The following is a 26,204-nucleotide window of genomic DNA, read 5'->3' as shown; positions in this document are numbered from 1 at the left end:
GCCCCCAGCTGCGGCCGTTTCGGGCCGAGGGAAGCGGACCCGAGAGCACTGCTAAGAACCACCTCGGGCCAACCTCGGTCGGCAGAACTACGGAGCGCCGCAGGGTCCTGCTGAGGCGGCTGGCTTCCACACCGTGGAAGTCACATGACAGGAAGTAGTATTGAAGCGGAAGTAGCATGTGCCTGAGGAGGCGGGGGTAACCCGAATGCGGAGGAAAGGCTTGGGTGGTCTGGGCTAACTAGCCGCCAAAATGAAGGTGAAGATGCTGAGCCGAAACCCGGACAACTATGTCCGCGAAACCAAGCTGGACTTACAAAGAGGTGAGACAAGTTATTAGGGAGTCCGCCCGTGAGTGTGGCCTCAGCGTCCCCGGAGCAAAGCTGGGGGCACACTGGCGCTCCAGTCTGGTTCTTTCCCTGTTCCCTTTTGCCGAGGCTGACTTTGTGCAGATAAGGACGTTGCGGGACTGGGTAGCAGGGAACTTCTCTTCAAGGCCGTTTTTGAAGAACTTTTTCTAGTGGTAAGGGGGAAAGTTGGTCATACCTGGAATGCTTCCGCCTTCCCCTTTCCAGCTGCTGCTCTCTGATTTTTCTCAGATTCCAGTTGTTGAGAAGTGGAACGTGAAAGCCAAACTCGTGAATTCAAGAATTTAACAGGCTTCTTTAAACCTCTCGAACTTTCGGCGACTTTACTTCTTAAAGTTACGTCCTTCTAAATGTGGAAAGAGAAAAGGTGAAACGTAAAGCCATCGATTTTCTAAACTCTTGTGCAGAAGTCTGATGGGGAAAATGGCTACAATGAAATTAATAAGTCTTATTTATTGGTCTTATTTATTATTCTTATTTACTGGTCTGTTCCCCCATTAGCATCCTGACTGCTTATCGTTTATAGATCATAGTATCTAAATGACGAGGGACTACCCATGTCTGAAAAGAGAATAACAAAGGCCTTAAGGCAGGAATAAAGATAAAGCATAAGAGAAGGGCCATGTCTTCGGAGTTTGAGTGAGGGGGATAAGCCATAGAAGATGAGGCTCGGATGATATTTCAGTATTTTGATTGAATAGTAGAGATTATCCACATATATATGAGTAATGCAGAGAGGTAAATATGTGACCTCTGTTCACAAGATGTTTACAGGTTAGGTAACAAGATAGTAATATTTCTAAAATGCAAATTAGGTTATGTCGTTTGGACCTGACATCATCTCTGCTTCTTGAACCTCTGGTCCCATCTTCCTCTCTAATTTCCCTAGTTACTACTTTCTTTGCAAGTAGCTTACATTTACCCTTAGAAATCTGAGTGCATTTCAGACATTTCTCTTTCAGATGTCCTGTGGCACACACCCTTACTCAATTTAGCTCCTTCCTCTGAACAATAATCTTTGCATATTTATTCCCTGTAGTTGCCCCCCCCAGCCATTTAAAGCACCCTTCTTCTGTGCTTTGATCACATTTTTGTACTAACGTCAGAGTGTGTATCACACTGTCTCATGATTATTTTGGTTATTAGTCCTTTCCATCAGACTGAGCTTGTGTAGAAGGGAAGAATCTTATTTGTTTCTATATCCACTGTGTCTAGACAACACCTGGCACATAGTGGTTGCTTTATAAATGTCTGAAGGAAGGAATGAGTGAGTGAGTGGCTGGTCGTAGACTCCATGTTAGGAGATTATTCGTCATCTGATGTTATTGAGTGTCTTATTTTCTATATCTTCCTATTTCTTTATAGTTTCTGATGGAAGTGGTTTTTTTTTTAAATTTTATTTATTTATTTATTTGAGAGAAAGCAAGCATGAGCAGGGGGAGGGGCAGAGGGAGAAGGAGAAGCAGACTCCCCGCTGAGCAGGGAGCCTGTCCCAGGGCTCATTACCAGGACCCTGAGATCATGACCTGAGCTGAAGGCAGACGTTTAGCTGAGTGAGCCACCCAGCACCTTTGATGGAAGTTTTAATAGCAAAATGGAAAAATAGAAGTTTAGGAGCTCTGTAAAACATAAATCAAGGAAGACATTTGTTACCCCCCCTTTTTTTAAAAGATATTTATTTATTTATTTATTTGAGAGAGAGAAAGAATCTCAAGCCAACTCCCCTCTGAGTGCAGAGCCCAACGCGCGCCTCAATCCCAGGACCCCAAGATTATGACCTGAGCCGAAATCAGTAGTCAGCTGCTTAACCAAATAAGCCACCCAGGCGCTCCATTTGTTACCTTTTTTTATTCTTTCATTCTTGTTTAGGTGTTTAGGTGTTATTTCCTTGTAAATTTTTTTTTTTTTAAAGATTTATTTATTTATTTGAGAGAGAGAGAGAGAATGAGAGACAGAGAGCACGAGAGGGAAGAGGGCAGAGGGAGAAGCAGACCCCCTGCCGAGCAGGGAGCCCGATGCGGGACTCGATCCAGGGACTCCAGGATCATGACCTGAGCCGAAGGCAGTCGCTTAACCAACTGAGCCACCAAGGCACCCCCTTGTAAATTTTGATTGAATGTTGGATATAGTACCATTAATAGGGAGTTAGAGGATTAAAAGACAGCAAGGTGAAGATGTGGGGTAAGAAAATGCATTTACTTTTTAAACATTAACGGTTTTTTAGACGTGTGCTTAGAAATATTTCCTGAGCACAACTGTTAACTGAGACAACATGTTTGGCAGCTTTATCACTTCATAGGCAAGTTACCTCTCCGTGCCTCAATTTCCCAGCTATAAAATGGGAAATAGCACAACTGTTAACTGAGACAACATGTTTGGCTGGCTTTATCACTTCATAGGCAAGTTACCTCTCCGTGCCTCAATTTCCCAGCTATAAAATGGGAAATAGTAATAGAACTTACCCCATAGGGTGCTGTGGAGATTAAATGATTAATATACAGTATTTGGAACAGTGCCTGGGACATGGTAAACTTTTTTAAATAAGTAAACAAATGTGTGAAATGCTCAATAAAAAGTAACTATAATCATAGTCACAACAGTGTATGCCTATCAGTATAGTGACTAGCACTGGAGATTAAGTGTTCCGTGCCTCAAAAGGAGAGTTCGGTTGAGTAAACATTTGTCATATATTTGTTTTGTACCAAGCACTGTGCTAGGCATAAGTAGTAAAGTGAAGAATGTGGTGAAAGCCCTGCCCATGAAGGCTTTACAATCCAGTTAAAGAATAGTCAGACATGTAAAAGGAAAAGCTGAGGTTATATGTAGGGTCTAATTATTTTGCAAGATGTATGCATTCCATGATTTTCCGGTAGTTTTGGAAAGGTTTCTGAGTAAAACGTCCTCTGCTTTTGTATTTTTCACAGTGCTAGGCATAGAACAGTGTTCCTAACAAAGGCTTATTGGGTAACAAATTGAATAATTAGCTGAGGAAGACCACAGGAAATATTAAAATCTAACTATTTTATTTTATTAAGAGGAGACATTTTTATTTCAGTTCCAAGAAATTATGATCCTACCTTACATCCTTTTGAGGTCCCACGAGAATACATAAGAGCTTTAAATGCTACCAAACTGGAACGGGTATTTGCAAAACCATTCCTTGCTTCTCTGGATGGTCACCGAGATGGAGTCAATTGCTTGGCAAAGCATCCAAAGAGCCTGGCTACTGTCCTGTCTGGGGCATGTGATGGAGAGGCAAGTGTCATTCTAAACATTGCTATTTTAAACTAAAAATAGTTGTGTTGCAAATGTTCTTTAGTTTTGCGTTACTTTGGATTTTAATTGATTTGATTTCATTTTTCTATGTCCTGTTTTCTATTAATTCTCAAGAATGAATTCTGTTTGAATTACAAACTACAGTAGTTTCTCATCTAAGCCTCAGAAATTAGAAACATAGCAGCTGAAGGCTTAATTGAGCTGAAGGCTCAAGCATGTTTACAGTAGTAAAGGTATTGGTGAGGTTTTTTTCTTTTTTCCCCACAGAGGATGTTATTAATGATTCAACACTTATTTCCACTCTGGCAAGAAAAAGCTTTGAAACACTTTAAACTAGTATCAACAGAGTACTTAACAGATTGAATTTTTTGCTTGTTGATACACTATCCATATGCAGCGCAGTATTTTAAACTAGAGGATTTTGTTTTTAGCAATCTGGTAGAGTGAGTCATAGCCCTTTCAGTGTGAATTTATTTTTCTTGGAATGTAGTACTCCTGCGCCTGAACATTTTATGTTTATAGTTCACTAAAATTTCCTGGTATGCTTTACCATAGGTTAGAATTTGGAACTTGACTAAACGAAAATGTAACCGTACAATACAAGCACATGAAGGTTTTGTACGAGGAATATGTACTCGCTTTTGTGGGACTTCTTTTTTTACTGTAAGTATAATGCAATTAAGTCATTAACTCTTTTCAACATGTGTAAGACTGAGCTAATGTTTTCTGAATTCATTTATTTGTTCCAAGTTTTGGAGTTTCACAACCCAAAATCACTTCTTAAAGCCTTGAAAAGTCCTGGTTTTCTTTATATACTCCAGCCTTCTTCATACTTCTTGATTTTTTTAAATAAATACTTAACATGTTATCGAATTAATATTCTGTAGAACACTGAGAAGTGGGATTAATGCAAGGCAAGGCTAGAAAGGTTGTTTACTCTGGAAGATTTTCAGTGTTGGAGATGAGTAATTTGTACTTTGTCAGATAGTAGTAAATTTTTGAAGTATTTGTGTGTGTAGTAATGTATACAGAATGTACAGTTTACCATTTTAATAATTTTTAAGTGTACATTTCAGTGGCATTAAGCACATTCACATTATTGTGTGACTGTCACCACTTTTTCATCTTCCCAAACTGAAACTCATGTCCATTAAACAGTAACTCCTTATTCCCCTCTGCCCCCAACCCTTTGTAACCACTGTTTCACTTTCTTTTTCTGTGCATCTGCCATGTTGTAGCAGCTGTCAGAATTTCTTCCTTTCTAAGGTTGAATAATACTCTAATTGTACATACATATGTATTGTTTATCCATTCATCCATCAGTGGACATTTGTCTCCACCTTTCTGCTTTTATGAATAATGCTGCTGTAAACATTGGTGTGCAAATACCTGCTCAAGTTCATTGAAAGTTTTGTAACAGGAATGAAAGAATCTAAGCTGTGCTTTGGGGTAATTAATTTGACAGCAGTAAGTGATCAGTTTGGAGGCTGTTTTAGTAATTTGGGTAAGCAATAATGAACCTGTGCTAGGGAGGGAAAACCGTGGAAAGTAGTTGTTAGGTTTAGAAACATTTTGGAGGTGTGACAGGCGTGGCAACTGAGGGGTATATAGGAAGATTCCTTTTCCTTCCAGAAATGGGGAAGTCAAGAGTGTCAGAAACTTTAGAGGAGAGAGGGAATGGGAAGGATATGGTATGATGAACTGGACTAAAGTGGGCTATGAGTGAAGAGGTCTATCAGACCCTTACAGATGTAGGTCTGGAGTTGAGGAAGGAAGTCAGAACTAAACTTGGTATTCATCAGTACAGGAATAATGATTGAAGCCATGGTATGGCATCATTGGGGGAAAGTGACAGGGAAAATGTAGAAAACCAGAAATGTCAAAGAAATAGCCTTGGGGAATACCTGCTCCTAGGAAGTAGGAAAACTCTGGGAGTAGCCAGAGCTAGAAGACCCTGTAAACGAGCTTTATGTCCCAGGAGGAAAGGATCATTGGTTGTGTGAACTTCTAGAAAGGATGATGAGGATGAAGACTGAAAGAAATATTTTAGGAATATAGACCTGTAAAAAATAGAAAGTTAAAGGTCCTGTGATTCTCATCTTTCAGTTTACCACTGTTGGCAGTTTGGTGTCTATCCTTTCATATATATAGCAGTTTGTGTATACCTACACACTAATCAACCATGTAAATCTTGAGTAGCATGCTGGGTGCCAAGGTAGATTGAAAAGGCATAGCAAAGGGAAGAGATGACTTCTGGGAAACCTTTAAATATTTGAAAGATTGTCGTGTGAAAGAAGAAATGGACTTTTCTGTATAGTAGCATTAGGAATAGTTGTTAATGTTAAAAGATTTGGTTTCCATGTAGGGACAGACTTACTTGCTGTCAAAAACCGAAATAGGCTAGTTGGCAGGGAATTCAGGCATTTTTCACTAAAGGGGTTTAAACAACCTTCATGACCCTGTATACAGTATGTTATAGAAGGAATTGGGTGGGAAGTTGGAGTAGACTGACTATAACTGCACTTCCAGTTGGTTATTCTTTTGGATATATTGATTAGTTTAATATCCCAGCCAGAGGATTTCCTGGCTAGTTTTTTTTTTTTTAACGCTTAAAATGAATAAAGGCTGAAAAGTATTTCATATTCACTATTCACTTCCTTTCTTCAGGTAAGACATGTGAAAACTACTTGTTGGCCAAATTTTAGCACTTAATGTTTCAAAAAATGTTCAATATACAATGTTGCAAAATAACATCTACTATATCTCAATTTGTGGCACCAACAGGTCTTTCTTCTTACTCAGCCTTGAGATAAGATATTCTGGCCAGGCATATAATGCTTGGCTCCTCATTTCTACAAAACGTTAATCCTTTCTTAGGATTGATGGATCTGCTAAGGCTTATACTCAACAGACTGTATAGAGTAGCTTAGTCGATTACAAGGGAATTCAGTCTTGGGCTTGCAGATACTATCAGAAGCTTGATTGAAAGAAGCAGTCTTTAGGGTAGACATTCTCAATGACAATTTATCCTGTCTTTCATAAATGCTAAAATTCCAGTGGGTCAAGCCAGATTAGCGAAGACCTCAGTACCTAAATTACATCTTACTAGCTCCCAGTAATGGGTTTCCAATATTGAGTTTTTGGTATGATGCCAAAAGCTCAGATTCAGATTGTTATTAAGATATAGCCCTATTGGGCGCCCGGGTGGCTCAGTGGTTAAGTGACTGCCTTTGGCTCAGGTCATGATCCCGGAGTCCTGGGATCGAGTCCCACATCGGGCTCCCTGCTCGACAGGGAGTCTGCTTCTCCCTCTGACCCTCTCCCCTCTCATGCTCTATCTCTCTCTCTGTCTCTCTCAAAGAAATAAATAAAATCTTAAAAAAAAAAAGATATAGCTCTATTAAATACTTCCTTGTCTATTATAAGGATGTTGTTAAGGATTCTGTTAGCATCCTCAAAAAAAGAAATTCCTGTCTGACCTTAGTACTAAAACTTCTTTCCTAATCACTTACCTGTTCTAATATCATGGGCACTATGAATTGTTTTGCAGAAAGGGTTTCCCTTTTTGAATTTGCTGTAAGGAAAGAACTAAATTTACACTCCTCTCCTAGATAAATATATATCTTTGTTAATATTTTTATTTAGAAAGTAGATGTAGATTGTGTGTAATGTAAATGTAAGCTAGAAAGTTAACATACCCTGTATTTCTACTTTCAGTTAAAACTAGTGGTTTGGTGTATATATACAATTGTTCGTACCCTGTATATGATTATTTTATGTTTTTAACCCTAAACTAAGTTATATTGTGCATTCTGTTTTACAGCTTATTTCACCTAATATCTTGAATGTATCTGCCACATGCCCAAGTCTAAACTACCATTGTTTGTTACCTTGCCTTGATTTGGGCTCAGGTGCCAACAGTCCTACCCACCATGGCTTTTTTACCATCTGCTGCAACTGTCAGTTCAGTGAAAAGGCAAATGATGTCTTTACAACATTATGAAAATAGTTTTGACCTCATGGACCCCTGGAAAATTCTCAGGGTCCTTCAGAGGTCTGCATTTCACAGTTTGAAAACACTGACTTAATAGTTTTAGAGTCTTATATCATGCAAAGAAGGGCTTTACCCATGGCAATGAAAATGACTTCTGTCTACTATTTTTATGTTTTGTATTTAATTTTTTACATTTAAAATTATGTGGAATTTTATATTTATGTCAGGTATCAGATTGCTTCAAACTTTTTAAATGACTAACTTGATATCATAATACCATTTTATTATAATCCACTTTTTCCCCTAATTTGAAATGCCATCCTTATCACAGTATGCAATTTCTTGCAATATTTATGACCTTTGTTTCTACTCTCCTTTTGCTTGACTTACACTATCTTATTTTTAATTTTATCTACCCTGTGTATTTGTCACAAATCTATACTGTACCATACTATAACATGGTGGGACATAAATGCATCAACAAATACAGTACTGGAAGGATATGGGATGTGTATTTTTTAAATTAGAGATGTTTATAATTTGATATATATGTTATCAAGTTTACAGTTAATAACAGTAGTTCATTATCATCTGAATCATTAATGTTTCGAGGTTGGTGATGACAAAACTGTGAAGCAGTGGAAAATGGATGGACCGAGCTATGGAGAAGAGGAGGAACCATTGCATACAATATTAGGAAAGGTACGGAAATAAATTGACCTGTACTTTGTCTATTAAAATTCTTCTCTTAAAATTATGTCAGAATTTAATTAAAAAAAAAAGATGTAAATGAGACTTTGGGCTGCAATAATTGACCTATTTTAAGCAATATTTAATGCAGTTAAGGTGTTTTGCAGCTAAAGAATTTGAACGGGTCTTTGGTGTTCATTTTACTGGGTTCAGTTTCTGTGTTTAGCTGGGGGATTCAATGAAACATTTCCTATGGTAAGTCCATGGGAGGAAATCTATAAGAAAAATAATGCTTCAGCTTCTCTCTGATTTATATTATCATAGATCTTACACAAAGCTCAGAATTTCTTACTTGAAAGAACCCTTTAGGCAACAAAGAGGTATTATAATATGATGCTATTTGTATAAATCGCATTTACATTTCTTAGAACATTATTCTGCAAATCAGATGATATGGTTAATTATAGCTTAAGTGTAATTCAGATCATATGGCCTTTACCCATGTTTCATAATGCTTACATTTTGATATTAAGCAAACTTCTAAAGTTAGATTTAATCTTTAAATAAATGCATTTTTAAAATCAGTTCATCATTTTAGTATTATGTTGGTATATATTTAAGTTCTGCTTTTCAGATTTCAAGAAATTGTAAATGTTTTTAAAGGCACATGTAGGTGGGGCATGAGTATAAGATGGAAATAATTTGTAGGTGGTAAAAAAAAGTAGTAATTCCTAAAACAAAATTGGCTTCATTCTTGAAAATGTCTTCTCTCTAGGAGCTCCAAATATTTTTGAAATATTTCGTCTTACCCCTATATCTGTGGTAATGGGGATTAATTCTTACCGTGGAAAAGTTTGTCAGACTTGCTTTCGTGAATAGAAAATATAATTGGAAGCCTGCAGATGCTGCTAAGAGTTTTTAAAAGCCTAAAGTGTTGGCTAAATAGTTCCCTTTAATTTGCTTTGCAAACATTTTTTACCACATAGTATAAAGACAGATTTTAATCTGGCCCTGAATAGATCAATTACATCTTTTAAATGGATAATACCAAATTTATGAGATTTTAACAGTATTAGCATCCATCTTTGCCAGGTTTATTTCTCCCCCAAAATTTTAATCCAGTTGTTGGTTTTGGTGTTTTTGTCCTGGAATCAGTACTTCATATGTTAAATGTGGAACTGAGTGTTTTAGACCTTACTTCTGCATTTCATTAATTGTTTGCAAGATCCTTGAATACCCAGTGATGATTTAGGGATTACTTCAGATATGTATTCAAACTTAAATACATCCATGTTAACAGTTTTCTTTATTCCTAGAATGTGTGATAGGAATCATTACTTCTTATCATACTGTTTTATCCTTTATTTATTTATTATGAGTATATATTTTATTTTATTATGTTATGTTAATCCCCATACGTTACATCATTAGTTTTTGATGTAGTGTTCCATGATTCATTGTTTGCGTGTAACACTCAGTGCTCCATGCAGAACGTGCCCTCCTCAATACCCATCACCAGGCTAACCCATCCCCCCACCCCCCTCCCCTCTAGAACCCTCAGTTTGTTTTTCAGAGTCCATAGTCTCTCATGGTTCGTCTCTCCTTTATTTTTTTTTTCATTTTTTAAGTAGGTTCCACCCCTAGTGTGGGGCTTGAACTCACGACCCCGAGATCAAGAGTTGTATGCTCTACTGAGTCTTTAAGTAAAGGCTTCAAAGGAGTTTCTTTGTAAACAGGAATTTTCTTAAAAAAATGAGAGTGTGGGTAAATATATTTAAAATATGCAGATTTGAAATATTAATGATAGAAAGACCCATCTAAAACAACATCTTTGCTCTTAAAGACGGTGTATACGGGAATTGATCATCACTGGAAAGAAGCTGTTTTTGCCACATGTGGACAGCAAGTGGACATTTGGGATGAACAAAGAACAAGTCCTGTATGTTCAATGACCTGGGGATTCGACAGTATAAGTAGTGTTAAATTTAACCCAATTGAGGTAATGCTGCTTTTTGAAATACTTCTGCTTGTTGTTTCTTTAATAATTTCAGCTCTGTTTAGGAAGCTTTTGAGTGTATGATATAAGAATTTGTTTAAATTTTAGTGGGCTTCTGACATTTGGTTAGTTTTCCAGAGATATCTGAGTTCTGACACCTTTGGTCAATCTTGACATGTTTGCGCACAGTTTAGCCCCATGTACCAGTGTTACGTAGCATTAAAGGAAGGTGTGTGCATGTGCTCTTAGGAGTAGAAGTCAAGCAAATACTGTACTGTGAACGGTTTTACTCATGCCTTCAGTGCTCATGTTCCACAGATTGCATCATTGTATGTTTGGGGAGATGTTCATTTCTTAACTCTCATCGAGGTCAGAGGGGCATTGAGCATTGTTTTCTTTAATTATTTGTAAGTGACAAGGGCACTAAAGATCTATAATAATATGCACGATTACTACTATACTGCATGATGATAAGTATATTTTTCTTTGCTCAGATGTCTGATATGGTGATTCCTAAGTCCTTCGAGGTCTGAGGGAAGAATTGGAGATTAAACTCTACTTATTGTTTATTGAGGTCTGAATTTAGGAAAGGAGGCTGCCCTAAAGGCTAAGCTAGCCCTTACTTAAGACCTTTCCCGGGCGCCTGGGTGGCTCAGTCATTAAGCGTCTGCCTTCGGCTCAGGTCATGATCCCAGGGTCCTGGGACCGAGCCCCACATCGGGCTTCCTGCTCGGCGGGAAGCCTGCTTCTCCCTCTCCCACTCCCCCTGCTTGTGTTCCTGCTCTTGCTATGTCTCTCTCTGTTAAATAAATAAATAAAATCTTTAAAAAAAAAAACATGACTTTAAAAAAAAAAAAGAAAATACTTGACTTAGGTTGCTGAGGTTATGAGTGATTCATTGTTCTATCTTAAAAATGGACTTTGATATTATTATAACTTTGTATCTTAAACATAAACAATAAGGGCATGTGAATCATTTGTTTTTGAATGGACAGGGTTTGCTGCCAAGGTGGCTTTTAACTGATGATTGTTATTTTTTAGACATTCCTCTTGGGAAGTTGTGCTTCTGACAGGAATATAGTACTATATGATATGAGGCAATCTACTCCCCTGAAAAAGGTGAGTTTCAAGTACAATTGTTAATGCATTCCTCTATGAAGTGAGTGACAAAAAAATAGGGAGCAAATTTTTTTTCAGAATTAAATATTTTCACAGGCTTGTTCTTAGAAGCCACAGTGATTATAATGGCATTCTCTCATCTCATTGTTGCTTTTTCAAGACCCTTAAATCTTCACTAAGTTCTATATCCTAGTCAACTGCCTGTCTTCCATAATGCCAGTAAATTTTAGGCACCAAAATTGGTACTTACTGAGCTCAGAGTTCTTAAGTATTGCATCCCATTACTTCACACCCCATGGTTTTCAAAAGACACATAAAGTATTCTGTTGTAGAATGTTTTGTAATGGATTCCCATAACCAGCTTTGTTTAATTACATGCTAATGGATACTGTTGTTGCCGTTTTGTTTAGATAGGCACTATCTTGTTCAAGGTGACACATCTCCCAGCAGTTTTAATTAAGGCAGTCATTCCAGGACTCAGATACCAAAACTGAAACAACCTTAAGCTGACTCTCAAGAGGGACAGATGTATTGTCAGGAAAGAGAGGAGTGCCCCTGTAAGTGAAAGGGTATAAAGTTGATTTCAAGTGCTCCAACTCAGAGTGCAGAAGAGCCTGGACACCACTCATGTGCCACAAGTCCATTGTGATAGTCCACATGTGAAAGAAATGCTTTTAACATTTTTGTTGTTTCTAAACCATTTTTACTACATGTAGTAAATTCGAAAATATTAGAAGTAGAGTATATTCATTGAGGTTTGAACTACATAAAAATGATGATCTTTCCAAAGTACCATTTTAATCATTTTACTCATTCACATGGTATAGTGGGCAAATCTTGCATGAACTTTGGTGTTAGACCTTAAGCAGGCAACTTAATCTGTGTTTCTCCTGTAAAATGATATTAATAATTACTTTCCAGCACATTGGTGAGAATAAAACATGATATTTTAACCACTTAGCCGAATGCTAAGATGAAATCTAGCTTAATAAATAGTAGTTTCTGCCCCCTCTGCCCTTATATTTTCTGTTTTGAATGGTGCTCCATTACTTTTAGTTGAAGAAAAGAACTATAGCCTGGCTTTCAAGGCCTTCCAGATCCGGTCCCAGTTTGCATTCCATTGATACATTTGTTTCAGTCAGTAAGACAAAATTTAAATAGGGTTTGTCATATGCGAGTCGCCTTGATGGAGGTAGAGATACTATTTTCTCTCATTTCTTTATTCTATATAGTAGGCTGTCATTATGTCTTCTGTCTTTTCTCTCCTACACTTAATTAGTTCTCAACAAGGGGTATATTTTTAGAAATGTGGGAGAGACATTTTAGAGACTAGCCTTTAGTGGACATGTGCCTGAGAGGCTAAACATCTACAGTGGACAGTTACACAAAACAAAAGATTATTCTACTCAAAATGCCAGGAGTGTTCTTGCTGAGAACACTAATATGCTGGTCCTTCTCAGGTCAGCTCAAATCATGCTTGTCTTTTTTGAAACCTTTCTTCTCTTCTTTAACCCTAAAATCACTGTTAAATCACTGTTAATTTTGCCCCCAATTTGATACTTAATCATTTACTGTTTGTTTGTATTTTAACTTTTCTTACATATATCTCATTTTTCTCACTAAACTATAAGTTATTCGTGGTTGAAGGACCATTTATTAAGCATTTTTGTACTTTTCAAAAGTAGCCTGTGTACTCTGGAAACAATGATTGATTGATTTCTTTTCCTGTTGCACCGAACTGAGTACTTTGCACATAACAGGTGTTTACTAAATATTTGCTTAAATCAATTAAGAAAAAAGGAAAGGAAATGAAGTGGGAGACTTATCCATTTGAGAGGGAATTGATTTCATGGTAATGGGTTAGTGTATTCTTCCTTTCTCAGGTCATCTTAGATATGAGAACAAATACAATTTGTTGGAACCCTATGGAAGCTTTCATTTTTACTGCAGCAAATGAAGATTACAAGTAAGTTTTCTTCTTTTTAAAACTTACTTGTTTCTATGTGAAGTGGCTCAGTTGTATAAATCTTACTAATATGTTTTCGTAGGTAATAGTCCTTCAAATATTAGAAAATTGTCACTTGTTTTGCTAAAGTAAATGTATTTCCCAAATTGGAGAAGAGCTTCTTAGAAAAATATTCTCAGTTTTCAAAGTGATATAGACCAGAGACAGTAATCTACAACCCATGGACCAAATCCTATCTGCTGCCTGTTTTTGTACATAGTTATTGGAATATAATGATACACATTTATATGTTGAATATGGCTGCTTTTGTGCTATCATGCCTGAGTTGAGTGGTTGCAACAGAGACCACATGGCCCACAAAGCTAAAAGCTATTTATTATGTGGCCCTTCACAGAAAAAGTTGGCTGATCTCTGTACCATATAAATAATGACTGAACCATACATGTTTTAATAGAAACTAAAAATATTTGCCTACCAAATGTGTAGTTCTTCACATAGCTGATATTCATATAGTCATGTTATCAGCATCACTATTAACTTCAGTAAGACAAAAGGAAAAATAAAGTTTCAATTTTTACCTTAATGTTTATAGACTCCGTGCAAAGTGACTTACTTAGCAGCCTTACATTTTTGACCTAGATGGAATTTTATGATCCCTTATATATTGCCTTAAAACTTGTTGAGGCATTTCACATTGGCTGTCTTATTTTATCTTCTCAGTATCCCTGTAAGGTAGATAGGAGGACATGTATGTTATCCCCTTTTTAGACATGAGGGTGTTAAAGCTGGGAGTTTAATCCCCTAGGGAGGAAAGAGTGTCTTACCTTTTCTTTAATCCAAAGCATTTGTTGTAGTACAATGCATATGGTAGATTCTTAATACATGTTTTTTTGAGAAGGTGAAAGTTTGTCACTGGATTGAACTTTAGATCTTCAGCATTTAAATTCTTTGTTCTTTCCACTGTCATTATTTATGAAAACATAAATTAGCTCAGATATAGGATTTATTACATGATGTTTTAGTGGTACCAACTAAAAACATCTGATATGACTTTCTTTACTTATGCTCAGTTGGATTCTCATTAGGTGGTAATATCAAACCAAATTAGTTGAAGGCCTTTAAGTCTTTATGAACGGTTAGAAATTAAATGGCCTTATTCCAGTTAAAGGTAATAAAATAGTGTTTTGCTGACCAACCTTATTAAGGTTTCTTTTTTTTTTTTTTTTAAAGATTTTATCTATTTATTTGAGAGAGAGAGAATGAGAGAGAACACATGAGAGGGGATAGGGTCGGAGGGCAAAGCAGACTCCCTGCCGAGCAGGGAGCCTGATGCGGGACTCGATCCCGGGACTCCAGGATCATGACCTGAGCCGAAGGCAGTAGCTTAACCAACTGAGCCACCCAGGCGCCCCCTTATTAAGGTTTCTAAAGTTTGTTCTAATTAGCTCTTTTGGCAAGATACCTTTTTACAGAGTATTTCTGGGATTTCTCAGTTCTTGCCTTGGGAAGAATTTCATATGACACCTGAAACAAGCACATCCCTTGTAAGAAGGCTGTTAGACTACCATAATTGCTCTTACTTGAAAGTGATCTTGCCTTGGTAGTCTATGTTTTTTTGTATTTTCTTTTATTGCCCACCAAATAATCTAATCATTCTGAATTTAAAACCCACCCAAGTAACCGCTGTAAAAATTTGGACTTAGTCATGTAAACTAACTCCATGCCATAGTTTCATCATCAGTAAGATAATAGGGTTGAAATAGATAATCCCTAAAGACTCCTGTAACTTGAAACTTTGTTTATGTAAACATTTTCTATTCAAATGGGTTGATTTACTTAGATTTTGAATAAGTTCTTAACCTTTTTCTTGTGTAGAGATTAACAGAATTTACTAACAAATCAGTGTGCTAAAACAAAGAAAACCTGGTTGAGAACCACTGCTCTAGACAGTGAATATAAAGCAGTTGTCAACTCAGAAGTTTAACCTCAAAGATCAGTATGACATTGGCTGACCATCCTGTGGTATGTTGGGAGATTTAAACACCACCACCAGCAGTGACTTGTCTCTTGAGAATTTTGTATCATTTGGGATATTTTACCAATACCATGAGTGATTTTTCATAGTAATGATGTTAAAAAGTATTCTTTAAGTGTTAGGTCAATTTTTTAAACATTTTTTTAGGCTATTGAAAAGATGCAAAAATAGTATCTGTCAGCCAGCTTCCCCCAAGATTAACATCTTATGTAACCATAGTTCAATTAGCAAAAACAAGAGATTAACATTGGTACAATACATTTGACATTGATTAACTAAACTACAGACTTTACTCCATCACCAGTCTTTCCATTAATGTTCTTTGTCCATTCTAGAATCCAACACAGGATTCCATGTTGCATTTAATTGTCATGTCTCCTTAGTCTGCTCAGTCTGTGACTGTTGCTCAATCTTCCCTTGTTTTTGATGACCTTAGTACTTTTGAAAAGGATTTGCTTGTTAGTTTACCTTGTAGACTGCCCTTAATTTGGCCTAAACTGATGTTTTCTCATTATTAGATTGAGATTATACAATTTTTGCAAGAATACCACAATACAGATGTGCCCTTCTTGGCTCATCACTTCAGGGGTACATGATGTCACTTACTACTGGTGGTGTTAATCTTGATCACTTAGTTAAGATGGTATCTGCCAAGTTTCTGCACTATAAAGTTAACAATTTTTTTTTTCCTTTCGTAATTAACACTAATCTTTGGAGAGATACCTTGAAATTATGTAGATACCTGGTTTCTCCTCAAACTTTTGCTCAGTAATCTTAGCATTTTGAAGTGTTGTAATGTTAGGAACTTGATTACAGTAATGCTGTGTTACTGTTGTCGGTTATGCACATTGGTTCATTTGAAGCATTATTATTTTAGCTGTTGATTAAGAATTTTTAAATCTTGGGGCACCTGGGTGGCTTAGTCAGTTAGGTGGCTGCCTTAGGCTCAGGTCATGATCCCAGGGTCCTGGGATCGAGTCCCGCATTGGGCTCCCTGCTCAGCGGAGAGCGTGCGTCTCCCTCTCCCTCTGCCTACCTCTCTGCCTACTTGTGCTCTCTCTATATCTCTCTGTCAAATAAATAAATAAAATCTTATTAAAAAAAAAGAATTTTTAAATCTTGAAAATAATGAACTCATTTTTTTTTTACCAGCTGTGCACAAAGTATAGCTTTCTAATTTTAATACACCCTTTGAAAAGCCATAGTCACTTTTATATATCACCGACAGGAGTGGAACTTAGTTGGAAATGACTTGTCAACTCAAAAACCTTAAAAGTTCTCATGCTTTTGGACTTAGTAATTTACTTGCAGGAATTTGTCCAGATTTAATTGAATTTGTCCCATTCAGTTAAAGATTGAATTTCAAAAATTCAAATACTGGAATTTAAGAATTATTTAAAATTGAAAGTTGGAAATTTTTTATTAATAAATTATAAATAAATATATTTACATTTTTAAATAATTTATAAGTTATTTTAACTCATTTAAGTATGCAGCCATAAGTGTTTATAATATGCTACATGAAATATCAGAATACAGAACTTTATACAATGTTACAAATTTTGTTAAAAGTATATATTTAAATATTAGCATAGTGAAAAGATTAGAAGTAATTACACTGCACTAACTGTTGTTTCTCTGGGTGGTGGAATTGAAGGTAAGCTTTGTACTCTGTACTTTTTTGAAAGTTTCACTCACATTTTCCACAATGAGGATGAAAGTGTATAAGTGTAATCTTAAGGAATAGTAAAAGCTGGTAATATTTTTCCCTATCCCTTGCTGCTATGTAAAAAAGCTGTATATTTAGGTGTGCATTATTTAGCTAATGGTCTTAATTTCCCTAGTGTCTCTTAGTACTGCATATGTTTCTTTATAGAAATTTGTATGGAATAATCAGAATTTCATTTACAGCTTGTATACTTTTGATATGCGTGCACTGGACACTCCTGTAATGGTACATATGGATCACGTGTCTGCGGTGCTTGATGTGGATTATTCTCCCACTGGGAAAGAGTTTGTGTCCGCTAGTTTTGATAAATCTATTCGTATCTTTCCTGTGGACAAAAGTAGAAGCAGGTATGTGACTACCAGTAAACTATTTTTTCTTTTTGATGTTTTCTTGTCTTGATCATCATTTACCTTTTTTGAAAGGTTGTTTGGTTATGGGTATATGGTGGGACTAACTTTGTATATCACAGCGGTGATATATGGCACTTGTGATTGGGTTTAGATACGAGTGGTATTTCCTCTGATCTTTGCCTTCATCTGCTTAACAGGTAGTTCTGGTTTGTTCTGTGGTCTGCTCTAGTTCATTACAAACATCAAAAGCACAGCCAGTGCTTTGAATAATCTTTATTTTTAAACTGTTTTTCTTTGAAAGACTTTAAAATGGTAAAATGTATTTTTAAAGTAAATTTTTAATAGATTATTAAAAACTACAATAAGTCAGTATTTGAAATTAGAAAACAGTATGGAGTTTCCTCAAAAAGTTAAAAATAGAGCTACCCTATGACCCAGCAATTGCACTACTAGATATTTACCCCAAACATACAGATGTAGTGGAAAGAAGGGGCACATGCACCCCCAGTGTTCATAGCAGCAATGTCTGCAATAGCCAAACTGTGGAAGGAGCCGAGATGCCCTTCAACAGATGAATGGATAAAGAAGATGTGGTCCATATATGCAATGGAATATTACTCAGCCATCAGAAAGGATGAATACACACCACTTGCATCGACATGGATGGAACTGGAGGGAATTATGCTAAGTGAAATAAGTCAAGTAGAGAAAGACAATTACCATATGGTTTCATTCATATGTGGAACATAAGAAGTAGCACAGAAGACCATAGGGGAAGGGAGGGAAAACTGAAGGGGGAAATCAGGGAGGGAGACAAACCATGAGAGACTATGGACTCCGGGAAACAAACCAAGGGTTTCAGAAGGGAGGGGTATGGGGGGATGGGGTAGCAGGTGATGGGTATTAAGGAAGGCACATACTGTGACGAGTACTGGGTGTTATACACAACTAATGAATCGTTGAACACTACATCAAAAGCTAATGATGTGTACTATATGGTGGCTAACCGAACATAATAAAAAAATAATAAAGTTACTGATTTGAGAGCTTAAAAAATGAAATTAGACTTTAATTGCTATTTCATTCAATATTTACTAAGCAAACTAGTAAATTACTTGCATTCACATGGAATAATTTGATTGTGTAGTAAAGAATTTAAGTTTTTAAAAGGTATCTCCTAATAGTATAACTTTTAGTGAGCTGTTGTAAATCTTTTTTTTTTTTTTTTTTAAAGATTTTATTTATTTGACAGAGAGAGACACAGCGAGAGAGGGAACACAAGCAGGGAGGGTGGGAGAGGGAGAAGCAGGCTCCCAGATGAGCAGGGAGCCCGACACGGGGCTCAATCCCAGGACCCTGGGATCATGACCTGAGCCGAAGGCAGCCGCTCAACCGACTGAGCCACCCAGGCGCCCCACTTTTGTAAATCTTTAACACGTATAAACATATCTAGAAGTTAAGAACTCTGCATAGTTTACCATTAAGGAGGCTCTATTTTGGTTAAGGAACTAACCATTGGATTTGACTGGTTTCATATATCAACAGATTATTTTTAATGGTTAAAGCCTGATGAATTTCCTATCATTTGGCTTTTTTTTTTTTAAGATTTTATGTATTTGAGAGAGAGAGCATGCAAGCAAGCACAAGCAGGGGGAACTGCAGAGGGAGAGGGAAAAGTAGGCTACCCACTGAGCAGGGAATCCGCCACAGGACCCTGAGATTATGACCTGAGCCAAAGGCAGACACTTAACCAACAGAGCCATCCAGGCACCCTGAATTTCCTGTCATTTAAATTCATTATGGGATGCCTGGGTGGCTAAGTTGGTTAAGGGTTTGCCTTTGGCCTAGGTCATGATCCCAGGGTCCTCTGATCAAGTCTTGCTTGCATCAGGCTCCTTGCTTTGTGAGGAGCCTGCTTCTCCCCCTGCCTGCTATTCCCCCTGCTTGTGTTCTCTCTCTTTCTCTCTCTCTGACAAATAAATAAAATCTTTTTAAATAAATACATACATACATACATACATTATATTGCTAAAGAAAAGAAGGGCCGCTTAAATAGGTAGAGATTATGAGAAATGAATCTTGTAAAAGCAGAGAATAGAGAGGGGGAAAAATGCAGTCTATCATGTTTTTATTTTAATAGTTGATGTTCTTTCTAACCATCCTTCACCTTTTAGAAATACATTTCTTAGTGTTTCTCTACGTGTTCACTCAAGAGCTCGAAACATATCCGTTAGAAACAGTGTAAAAGACTAGTGTCGTGAGTGTATCTCAGATATTTTTTATAAATCCAAATTCTTTTTGATCTGGTCATCATGTGTGGGTTTTCTTTTACTGTGCAGAGTGGCCAGGCTCGTTTCCTTTCTCTCGAGTCTACATTTTGAATCATCTAACCCAGATGTGGAAAGTTCATTTCTTCAAGTCTCTATTTTTCCTGACCCCGTCTTTTACTTGTTTTTTAATGCTCTTCTTAACACTTTCCCAATATAGTATCTTCTGTGAATTCACTTAACATGTTTCACAGCCTTTCCAAATAGGTACGATATTTTACATTTCCATTTATAAAATGATTCTTAACTCATCAGATACTTCTATAGCCTTCCCTTTCTGTTCACACATGTAAATCATCAACTCTCACTTTAATTAAGCAAGCTTTTTAAAACAATTTGACTGAAACAAAAATCAGACATTAGGATCAACATATCAGGATGTGCTCTTTGAATGCTATTACATTTATTTTATTCTCCAGTAAAATGAAAAAAAAAAAGTGATTATTGACCTGTATTGATTTGGAGGGAGGAGACAACCTATTTCTTATTGTTAAAAAACTACTCTAGCTTAAACATATTTTATTTGTGTTATATGCCTTCAGTAATTTTGTGAACTTTATCCTGGGCATCTGGTTTTGCTTAGTTTGTTTATTTTTCTTATTGAATTGTAATTTCTCTGAGGTCAGGAATTTTTTTAAGTCCCCAGGGTTTAGCATAGAACCTTGTTAATTTGGTTCAATAAAAATATGTTAAAATTAATTTGAATTTCCCTTTTATACTCTCTTCAGACTCAGAAGTGCTATCCTGATACTTCATGGGCAATGGTTAAAGAAAATCTGTATCAAAATCCTAATTTTAACTTAATTCCTCTTCTTTAGGGAAGTCTATCACACAAAGAGAATGCAACATGTTATCTGTGTAAAATGGACTTCTGACAGCAAATATATTATGTGTGGATCTGATGAAATGAACATTCGTCTATGGAAAGCTAATGCTTCTGAAAAATTGGGTGTGGTAAGAGAACTCGTTTTCTTTCATTATCATAAAACTAGTTTCTAATTTAGTGGGTATTATTATATTGTAAGGAATTTATTTGAAGTTCTTTAAGTATTTTGATTAAACTGGCATAGTTGTGATAAAAAGAAATAAGTTAGCAACAAAATAGACAAATCTGTATTGAGATTTGCTTTTTTCATGTCACAGGCACCTTCAGGGGCCTTTGTTAATTAAAATGTTTGATAATATTTGAGCCTTCTTGATTCTTTGTGTTTTTCTTGAGATAAGGAGAGAAGGTGTAGAGACTAGAAGGTTAGAACTGAGAATACCTGTTTCTTCTGTTAAAGGAATAGTAATCCGGCACATCAAAGGCTGCAAGTGCCTGGGAGGTCTTTTAATTTCAAAAACTGTGGAACATTAACTTAAAAAAAAATTACAGAAAGCTTAGGGGTATAAAAAAGATTCAGTGAAGATATAACACATATTATCATTGGCTGGCTACGTCTGGGTTGGGGTTATGGTTGGTTTTTCTTTTGGTGTTATCCTAAATGTCTCATGTTTCATAGCAGAAATATGAGACATTTAGAAAAACATCAAAAACATAGCAGAAACATGAGACGTATCAAATATGAGTGTTTATATCAGCAACAAATACTGAGTTTAAAAAGGAAAGGTTAAATGTGAGTTATTTTCTACTTAGCCCCAGTAAGAAAATCAAGATATGATAAATAGTAATTAAAGACAATTTTATTTTAGGCTTAATGATCGGTAAGTATTACACTATGCCTAGGTTTCAGTTCATCATTACAAGTTCCTTAAAATCATATCTTCTTTAACATTTGTTAAACAAGACCTTGTCATTACAGAATTGAACACTTTTTGTTTTCAGTTTGAGTAGTTATTTTTATGGAAAAATATTGAGGGATTATTTTAGGAGCTTTTTCTCTGTTAGTTATGCCCAGAGAAGGTCCAATTCAGTGGTCCACATAGCCCTACTCCCTCAGCACTGATATTTTAACTTGGTGGCACCTATCTACATGGGGGCATACAGCCTAAAAGGAAATTCAGTGTTTGCAGAGATATGACTCACATAACCTTGTAAAGGGTAGAATTACGTTAGCAATTTTGGTTGCATGTCCTAGAAGTTTAGTTTTTGGGACAAACGGTGCTTCCTAGCTTTGTTATATGAAGAAAAAGAACAAACCATTCATTGAAATACCAAAATGCATTTTTCTAGCTTACATCACGAGAAAAAGCAGCCAAAGATTATAACCAGAAGTTGAAGGAGAAATTTCAACATCATCCTCATATAAAACGCATTGCTCGTCACCGCCATCTACCAAAATCTATCTACAGCCAGATCCAGGAACAGCGCATCATGAAGGAAGCTCGCCGACGGAAGTATGATTTGGGGCATTTGATTCTCTCTGAGTACCCTTTTCTAACTTCTCCTCTCAGCTCACTGGAAATAAACAAAAACCTGCCTTTTGAGGGAATAGTTTATGTGCTGTTACACAGTAGAGATGTTTTTGGATACTCCCTGAAGGGGAAGCAATGATTATCTGGGAATTTCCATTACCTATTTTTTGAGATTATGTTTAAAGGGCAACCAGTAAAAATGAATTCAATCAAAATAAGAAAACATTTCTGCTCATACTAAAAAAAATTATTGTAAATAATGTTTTAAAAAATGATTTCCAATGGAATTAAGAGGTATTGTATATTTTCCAAGTTAAAGAATGCAAAGAACTCATAGCATCCATTTCTTGAAACATGTTAGAAAAATTTTTATTCATCATAGAATTTTGGATCTAAGACAGAGCTCTCACTACCATTTTCCCAGTAGAATGTTCTTTTCTTCGTAATAGGACATTGTTATGTGATAAGAGAAGAAGCAAATAAGTTAAACAAAGTTGATCTCTAGCTACTTTTTACCCAATCTCCTTGTGAAAACTTCTTTTTTAATAAGGAGTTTTCTTTTTTTTTTTTTTAAGATTTTATTTATTTATTTGAGAGAGAGAGAGCACATGAGAGGGGGGAGGGTCAGAGGGAGAAGCAGACTCCCTGCTGAGCAGGGAGCCCGATGCGGGACTCGATCCCGGGACTCCAGGATCATGACCTGAGCCGAAGGCAGTCGCTTAACCAACTGAGCCACCCAGGCGCCCCAATAAGGAGTTTTCTAGTGAAAGAAAAGACTGTGGTTTTTCTAAGAAAGCTTTCTTTGGTTAGGGTGATTTCTCATAAACTTGCTTACGTTTAATTATGTTTATTTTATTTCTAGGGAGGTGAATCGTCTCAAACATAGCAAGCCTGGATCTGTATCAATTGTGTCAGAGAAGAAGAAACACATAGTGGCAGTTGTGAAATAATACTTGGTATTCCTGCCAATCCTGATGAATAATTATTTGTTACATTTTGATGTGCAGACTGCAAATAAAGTACTGGCTTTAGAATAATAACAAACAGTTGAGTTACATGTGTAGAACACTACCCTGAAAAACTGTCCGGAAAGGTGGCCTGGTTGATAAGACTATCCAACATTTTATCCTTGATCTGCTTTCTTATTTCATTGAAGAATACAGTATTTGCAAACTAACATGTTTATTACTGTTAGAAATTGCAGATACACTTTCGCTTTGATCTGTTATTATAGATATACTATACATTTGAATTTACATTTAAGACCAAACATCTCTTCTGTTACCTTTAATATTACTTTGGGTAATTATTGCAATGATTCTTCCTATGATTACATATAACATGGAAGAATTATGTAAGAACTTTTTTAATTCAATTAATTCTCTGTGCTTTGTTTGTATTTGGCTCTTTGAGACTTTAAAGATGATCAGCTTGCATTTATATAACTTTTATAAAAATTATAATTTATGGTCAAGTTAAGATAATAAAACCTCCTTTTCTCAACATTGTAACTTTGATCCATTTCTAATTTCTCAATCTCAGTAAATCATAAATACTTCTGTGTGACATATGTTGTTTTTTTTTTTTAATTGTAGTTGAGTAAACTTTACTATGAGTATATATAACCCAAATTTTAGGAAATTTTAAGTAAAGAATAGATTTTTAGGGGCACCTGGGTGGCTCAGTTGGTTAAGCATCCGACTCTTGATTGTAGCTCAGGTCTTGATCTCAAAGTCATGGGGTCAAGCCCTGCACTGAGCTCCATGCTGGTTGTGGAGCCTACTTAAAAAGACAAAAAACTGAAAGAAGAGATTTTTTAAAACACACAAATACATATGTTAAGAATGCATATATTTGTATTAAAAATATAAAGAAATGCACAGGGATGATAAAGATCCAAATCTGGAGAGAGAGAGGAAGATAGGGTGGGATACACAGGAGACTCCAACTCTCACTAATGTTCAGTTTCTTAAGCTGTGTGGTCATTGTATTATTTATGCTTTCTTGGATATCTTGGATATTTCACCATATTTTTCTTAAGGCTGAGAAGAGATCATCTGTCTACCTTTCTAATTCATATGATCTATTGTAGGCCCTACTTACTTGATTTGCAAGATGAACGAAGTTGTGTTTGCATCTATACTGCTATTAGTTCGGGTGTGGTTTCAAAGAAATATGCAAAAACTGATCCAAAAATATGAGCTTTGGTGTAGTTTAAGTCCTACAAGAAGCAGATACCTAAATGAGATTAGATGGGCAAGAGATTGATTGGCCGGAACTGTCTGTAAAGGATTAAGAGGCGGGAGCAGGAGTGCACAGGGAGAGCCTTCTGTCTGGACTGTAGGCTTGACACCTGTGACAGGAGAGCAGGAAGAAAGGACTGAGTAGAAGGAGCCTCAGGCTGCAGTGTGGTTCTAAGAAAGGTTGGGCCAGGCTGATGGGGTGTCCTGGAACCAAAGTTGCTTGTCAAAGGAGTCCCACATTCAAGAATGGGCCAGCACTAGTACCCTCACTGTGCTCAGTCAGTGGCAGGGAGCAGCCGTGGGGTCCTCAGCTAGGACTCCGTCAGCTGTACTTCCTGCAGCCGGTTCTTGAAGGAATTCTGAGCAGAGCATTCTATAGCTGCACCCCCTTGTGCCACACAGATCCACTTCTTACAGGTTTGGGGAGCAACTCCTCCATGATTTCCATGCACCTCTTTTAGAAGAGGGAGTTTGGTTGGATGGTCAGGAACTCCTGTCTCTGAAGGGCTGCAACTAGTACTCATCTTCTCTGTCTTCTGTCATCTTTTTAAAATTTTCCTCATCCACAGCTATCACCTTATTAGCAAGTTTTGGTGGCTTACCTAACAGCATGACCCAAACCTTCATTCCTGGGGGGTCTGAACCTTTGGTAATCATAACCTTCTCAGATAGGGGTTGCTACACATACCCATTAACAGTTGCAGTGGAGCAAGGGAATATCAGCAGACACCAAAGAGATTGCCTGTGTTCTGCACGTATTTCTCCCAGCTCTCCCAAACTGCCTCTGGTCAAAGTCAGTACTCCTGCCAGGAGGCTGACCACTCGTCCAGCCTGCTGGTCCCTGGACATAAGTTCAAAGTACCTTGGTGGTAGTCATAACTTAAAAGTTATAACTTAGGAGTAGGACTTTTGCAGTGTTCCCTAGCAAGAGTATGTACCCCTTTGGCAATAATTCTTCCAACCCTGCAGAGCCCAGAGTTTTAGGAATGGGAAGCAGTGGGTCACTAGGAATGGTGGAGCCATTCCTTTTCTTTCTTGGTCCTTGGACACAAAGGTTTGTGATTTGATGGATTTAATGCATTCAGAAGGATGGTACCCCATCCTTTTACTGTATTGTATCTGGGCTGGTGCTTACATTATGTCATTGGCAGGCCATTCCAGTAATCTGTGAGACTGTGTATTTCTGCACTGTGTATGTGCTATGACCAGTGGGGTCCTTTGGTTGGGCCCAGTCTCTTACCTCCTTTGCTTTGAAGTAGGCTCCCTGGATGAATACTGTGTTGAGTGGGATTCATGCCTGTGAATTAGGCATTCTGGTAATGCCCAGATAGTGGTGCTGGCTGAGACTTTGGGACTGATACCTGGGGATACTGGCGTAGATATCTCTGTGAAAATGAATCGCTGGCCCTTCTAGGATCAAAGGGATCAGTATAGTCATGTTGACACCAAATGGTCTTTTGTTCTCCTCGGGGAATAAATAGTGCTATATCAACACAGCATTGGTCTCTGTTACTAACAGTTTGGACAGTCAGAGACACAATAGCTAGATCAGCTTTGGTAAGTGGGAGTTCATTTGTTGAGCTCATTCATTGCCTCTATCTCTGCCACAAGCCATTCCATCCATGTGCCCCTTGTGCCTCTTCCAGATTGGCTAATGTCAACTAGTGGAGTTATTCTGTCTACTTGGTGCTTCAGTGCCTCTTCCATGGTGGATTTTTTTGGTGGACATTAACATGTTATACAAAATATTTACTCTTGA

The 26,204-nt window shown here is 37.0% G+C and overlaps 1 protein-coding gene across 2 annotated transcripts; it reads left to right on the top strand.

Moving 5' to 3' along the window:
* The first annotated feature begins 133 nt into the window (after nt 1-133).
* Nucleotides 134-23,713, top strand: DCAF13 (DDB1 and CUL4 associated factor 13). 2 transcript variants are annotated; one of them, XM_045896120.3, is made up of 11 exons: nt 134-320; nt 3,421-3,620; nt 4,197-4,304; nt 8,248-8,337; nt 10,169-10,324; nt 11,363-11,440; nt 13,324-13,406; nt 17,353-17,517; nt 20,666-20,801; nt 22,021-22,184; nt 23,065-23,713. In XM_045896120.3, exons 1-11 carry the CDS (start codon nt 251-253, stop codon nt 23,150-23,152), a joined length of 1,338 nt encoding a protein of 445 aa, XP_045752076.1. In that variant the 5' UTR covers nt 134-250; the 3' UTR covers nt 23,153-23,713. The 2 variants fall into 2 exon arrangements, with proteins under 2 accessions (XP_045752076.1, XP_054368493.1); XM_054512518.2 differs by lacking the exons at nt 3,421-3,620; nt 4,197-4,304.
* The last annotated feature ends 2,491 nt before the right edge of the window (nt 23,714-26,204 follow it).

This window comes from Mirounga angustirostris, unplaced genomic scaffold (assembly GCF_029215605.1).
Source record: "Mirounga angustirostris isolate CCGP_5_RB_7025 unplaced genomic scaffold, mMirAng1.0.hap1 SCAF_4, whole genome shotgun sequence".
NCBI lineage: Eukaryota > Metazoa > Chordata > Mammalia > Carnivora > Phocidae > Mirounga > Mirounga angustirostris.
Note: the sequence above shows the minus strand (reverse complement) of the source record. Positions and strands in the feature narration are given on the sequence as shown.